The sequence below is a fragment of the Rhipicephalus sanguineus genome, chromosome 5 (assembly GCF_013339695.2).
Source record: "Rhipicephalus sanguineus isolate Rsan-2018 chromosome 5, BIME_Rsan_1.4, whole genome shotgun sequence".
Taxonomy (NCBI): Eukaryota; Metazoa; Arthropoda; class Arachnida; order Ixodida; family Ixodidae; genus Rhipicephalus; species Rhipicephalus sanguineus.
The window spans coordinates 189,821,468-189,826,836 of record NC_051180.1 but is presented as its reverse complement, the minus strand read 5'-3'; the positions used below and the strand labels follow the sequence as shown (position 1 = coordinate 189,826,836).

The 5,369-nt window shown below is 44.4% G+C and overlaps 1 protein-coding gene across 1 annotated transcript; it reads right to left on the bottom strand.

Moving 5' to 3' along the window:
• Positions 1 to 2,016: 2,016 nt before the first annotated feature.
• On the bottom strand, positions 2,017 to 5,168 carry LOC119395150 (uncharacterized). The gene is made up of 2 exons (XM_037662438.2): positions 3,788 to 5,168; positions 2,017 to 3,380 (listed from the first exon to the last, which is right to left on the bottom strand). Exons 1-2 carry the CDS (start codon positions 5,151 to 5,153, stop codon positions 2,104 to 2,106), a joined length of 2,643 nt encoding a protein of 880 aa, XP_037518366.2. The 5' UTR covers positions 5,154 to 5,168; the 3' UTR covers positions 2,017 to 2,103.
• Between the last annotated feature and the right edge of the window lie 201 nt (positions 5,169 to 5,369).

Below are 5,369 nucleotides of genomic sequence, written 5' to 3'. Positions count from 1 at the left end.
GGGAAAGGAGGAGCGCTACCGTACGGCCTTAACGTATTTGCGTACCGTATTTCCGAAACTTGCTAAAAGACACGTTTCTCTGTTCCCTCTTTTTGCTTCAGTACGTTTGCGAGCTGTCTCTTTCCGCACGTGCGGTGCAAGTAATAGACCTCTACTAGTACTGAGGTTGAGGTGCAAATAGTCTAGACTCTCCCGCAAAAATGCGTTTGTCTAATGATGATAATAGTACTTGCAGTACCATCTCGCCTTGCTCTATTGCAGCTTAGTACGCCGCCGCTACCCTTATTTTCGTACTACAGCCAAAGGTACAGTTTCCTATTCATATTTTAAAGCGCAGAACTGAAACGACAAGGACGGGACAGGGAACACACACACAAGCGCCATACTTTCAACAATGATTTATTGGAAGCCGGATCAAACATATATACATGAAAAACTTGTGATCACTCAGGCACGCGCGAATGTGGAGGCATCAAGTAATGATAATTCTTTTCTTGATAATGACAATGATGGTGCGCTGACGCAATTTTACGCTAACTGATGTATGGTAGCCGATTCAACAATCAACCAATACAATATGAATATCTCGTACTAACAAGGCCAAATAACTACCCTTGCCAAGTACAGTTTCCGTTCTCTCATACCCAGGAATTCGGGACATCGCTTTTAGTTCACCTTTTTTCACACCACGTGGCGTACGGACCTTCAACGTTCAAAATTCGCGCGATGACGCTTGCCGTAGTCGTGCGAATCGAGAAAACCACAATACATAATAAAAGCACGACGACGATATCCGCTACAAGCAGTGAGCGCGAACCTAAGACTGATAACCGCAGCGCATGCAACGAGCGGCCGGTTGGGCTTCTCGACCGTGAATCAGCAGTTCTGTTGCAATGAAAGGAGGCTTACATGTCGCTTGGCTGCGCTTGATAACGACGAACTCTCGAAAGAGCGTGCTGCCCTTCTTCGCATCCCCTGCCTCTTCAATATATTTCGTCCGATTATATTGTTGTTGGCTCCCACGGGTTTCATAAAAGTTCTAAAGCAAGAACGTCCTTTAGCGCTGCTATTTTTGTAGTGTGAAAAAGCTAACTTCCAGAAAATAATAAAAGCTTGTGAGGCGGTGATGACGATCGCGGGTTTCAAAATGTGTTGACAGACGCTTGCCGTCCCTAATTTCAGTTAGCCTCAATTTATGAATTCAATATTTCGCGCTTTTACAAGACGTCTTGCCGTGTTATATTCGCTGCCCACAGACATTTTTCTTTACCCTAGCAAAAATCCCAATAGAAAATTTTATTGGTCACATACATAATTTGTATTGGTTCTATGTGTCCTCTATTTGATTTCTATGAGACCTTTATAATGCAAATAGAGGTGTGAATTGGTCTCATAAGATGGAGGCTATCAGTCCTATTGGCCAATAAGCATGTGGCTTATCGGGTGTATATGGCCCGAGTTAATTCTATTGGCTGGTGTGTATTGGTATGTGACCAATACACACCAACAAAAGTTGGACAAATACAGAATTTTTCAAATAACATCACATTTATTTGCTGGTGTACTTCAAAATTATTTTACATAATGAGCATGCAATATGTGAGAAATCACCAAATTGAGCAACACAAGTAAAGACAGTTAACAAACAGGCAGATTTAACAAAGTACAATTTGCGTCATGATCGATACACAAGAGAAATAGTAGTGAAGAACAATATTAAGAAAAAAATCAATTATAACGAAAATATATAATTATGTAGGCACAATTTCACTCTAGCTCATAATGAATTGTAGGCAGTGCCAATTTAAAACCTGCAAGTTCATGAAGATCACTAAAAATACTGCTATAAATGCAAAAATTAGAAATTGTTAAGGTGACTAAAGCCTGCTGAATTTTGCACTTTAGTTAACATTCAATGCTGAGGCACATCCCCTCATTATTCACAAAACTAACGCAGTTAAAACATATCAAAGCTCACAAAACGTTATATAGCAAGTGAAATGAACCTCTTTTTACACATGTGAATTGTAAAAGCACTACAGAAATAAATGAAAGCATTTCCTTAGTTTGCTACTAGACCAACCCTTTACAAAACACTTCTCTTCAATCCCGTTCCCACATATTCGGCATATCCGCCACAAACTGCTGACTGCCAACTGTCAATAAAACAGAAACTCTGTTAACTTCATGTGGAAAAAGCACTACCTTTTGAGCTGCTTGTTTACACACATACATGTGAGGCAAATTTTTATACATTTGACAGTCCATGCGTGTGCATATCAAAACACAAGTGCCGTCCAACAGCTGTAAGGCTTTTACCAAGGCATAATGTTGTCCGTCTATGCTGCTGAAGACACAGTTGCTAGTCTTTTTGGCACGCCTGTAATTTGTAGCATGAATGCGCTGGCTGTGGACCTCCGCACGTTGGTAGCTTGTCACTGAATTGGGTACATAGCCAAGTCGTTGAATACAAGCTACCTGTTCGTCCTGTTCAAGTGTTTCCAACACTATTCCCTTTCCAAGCAGCCTGGGTCCCATGTTATCATCAGCAGCTGCAGGTGGTGGCATCAACTCTTTGCACAGCACTTTTGCACATTCACTAAGTTGAAGTGTATTTGCAAGCTTTGCAATTTGAGCTTTCATTACAAAGCGCTCAAGAACTTGCTTAGGGACACCATTTGCATCAGATATGAGTCGCAGTAAAAACCCATTGCCCGACTCAAAAATGAATGTTGAGTGTGACCACAAGGGACCCAGCTCCAAAACGCTATTTGGAAGGTGCAGCAATTGATGTACGTTAAACGTCATTGCTGCTTCACTGTAGAGCTCCTGAGCGCGGATAACAAAGCTTGAAATGCCGTCCATAGCTTTGCAGACATCTTCCTTGACAACAGCATCCTTCAGTAGAAGATAAACAGAAGACACAAGTAAAGACAGATGCTCATGATACGTATCAGGCAAAATGCCATCCAGGCATGGCACAGCGTAGAAGAGAAGCCACCACTTCCACTCGCTAGCTTTCCAAAGTGCTCTCTCCTCAATAGCACGTGGTAGTCTTGTTACCCACTGTGGTGGTGTCATGCCAAGAAGCCTGAAGTTCACCTGTCGCACAGTAGAGGGCTCACCAATATATGCAGCAGATCTTGGTGCTCCAAACCAGGCCTCGGCCAGCTGCTTACAAACTCCTTCCAGGACGCAGTGCATATAGTCAGGAGAAACACTCCAGACAAGGTCAAAGTTATGCAGGCGGGCAAGAGGAGAGTACCCTTTGAATCCGTGAGACAGCCCTCCAGTTGATGCTGCAAGCTGCATGTCCTTTCTTACGGTGCTGTCTGTCCGTGCTGTTGGCAGTGCTCCACTGACTGGGTACTTCACAGTGCCTAAAAAAAAACATGTACAGGGGATAACAAAGCTTGAAATGCCATCCATAGCTTTGCAGACATCTTCCTTGACAACAGCATCCTTCAGTAGAATATAAAGAGCAGACACAAGTAAAGACAGGTGTTAATGTGACCAGTTAAAATGTGACCTCAACAGTAAGTGCAGTTACACAGATGAAATTTCAGGAGCTGTCAGTGAGAGCTAATTACTGCTATCATGCATTTTACGGACTATGATTAACATATTTTAATTGGACAAGCAAATAAGGCCATTTGCTGCTGCTCTATTGGACATATGCATACAATAAAATGCATCAGGCTGTCCAAATACGTTGTATGACTACAACATATTTTGCAGGTGTGATAGATGCTCGCAACACTCAAGAGATATGTTTTAATATACTTACGACCAACAAGGGCACCCTTATGGTGGCAGTAGCTGCATCCGTAGTACCCATTGAACTGCTTCATGTTGAGCACAGCAGCCCTTGCAGGAGCGTCAACACAACAGCAGATTGCCCGTATTCTGGACTTGAAAACTTTTCCATCACATTCCCAGTTTACCGTTACTGGCTCATTGATGGCGTCGGCAAATACTTGAAGAAATGGCTGCATTTTCGGGTGGCCCTTTCCGAAATAAAGTCCACAGAGTAAGACATGGCTCCACCGCACTGCGACAGGAAGTTCATTTATAACTGCCTGTATAGGCCACAGTGTGCATTTGCTGCTCTTGAATACTCTGGCACCATCGGTGTTAAAAGTAAGGGAGAGGTCCCACCAAGATGCGTCCTTCCTCAGGTGCTTGTAAAGCCTTCCATCACTGACGTCCCTCAATGGGACATTGCTGCTCTGGGAGGCACTGTCTGCCTGCACCTTCTTCAATGAGTTTAGAAGGGCATTTGCCACCTTTGGGTCGGAGAGGTGCACCTCTATCTGTTTTTTTATGCTCACAGTCGTGAACACATTGCTTGAACTGTTAGCATTGCAAGATGGGCAGCTGTACTCTTTTGCACCTTCTTCATTAGGGACAATTTTCCCACAATGCTCACAGTAGAAGTGGTCTGTGAGCATGTCTTCTTTCCACTTCTTCCATACCTTACGGATAAGATACTGCGACGTGGGCAGCACAGACTTGCCCAAAAAAAGATTAATTACTGAAACTAACTTTTCCATATGCACCCAGTTCAGGCCGACGGATGCAGAATAGGCCATTAAAATGAGCATGGCGTCTCTGACAGTCAAATCGACGTTTGGGAGGCGTTCATCAGAAAACATATTGCAGAATTCTTCTGCGTCACCTTGTTGCGCGCTTTCAGCATCAGCGTCGTCATTGCATTCACCACTAGTTTCGAAAGCATGCGCGTCGCTGCTGGGGTCGTGACGTATTCTGCTGTCACTGCTATTTTCTGATTCACTGCCAAAAAGAGCAGTCTCACTTTGCGAGTCTCCCGAAGAGTTGCACACTGCGGTATCATTTTCCGTCTCGTCGCGAGATGTGGCGGCAGCTATATGCGATCCGTGCTGTGGGTCGCAGCACTTGTTGCTCGAGGTCCGCAGCAAGTCACTGACGGTGTTTGTTCCGCTTGCACGCTGCTTCAGATTTATGTCTTGATATCGCAGCGTGGTTCGCGGAACTACACAAAGTTGCCCCGGCTCCAGATAGCGTTTTCGTTTCCTCGCGCGAGGGTGCACGGAGTTGGCAGCTTCAGCTTCAGTGACAGCGGTAGAAGGGCTAGCTTCGCTGGCGTCGGCGGAATCTTCAGCATCATCCATGGCAGCCAGAATGATTGAAACGGATTCACAGACACACCACAGCAGTAGCCGAAAACAAAATCACAGATCCACAGAACACAAGACAATTTTGCTTGGCCTGGCTTGACTTAGCCGGTGGCTTAGATGTGTTTTGGGGGCGCAGCATGTGCGCGTGCAGCTGCCCGCCGAGCGTAGTAGACCACTAAAGCAATTTTTTTATTAATATTCCGAAAATTT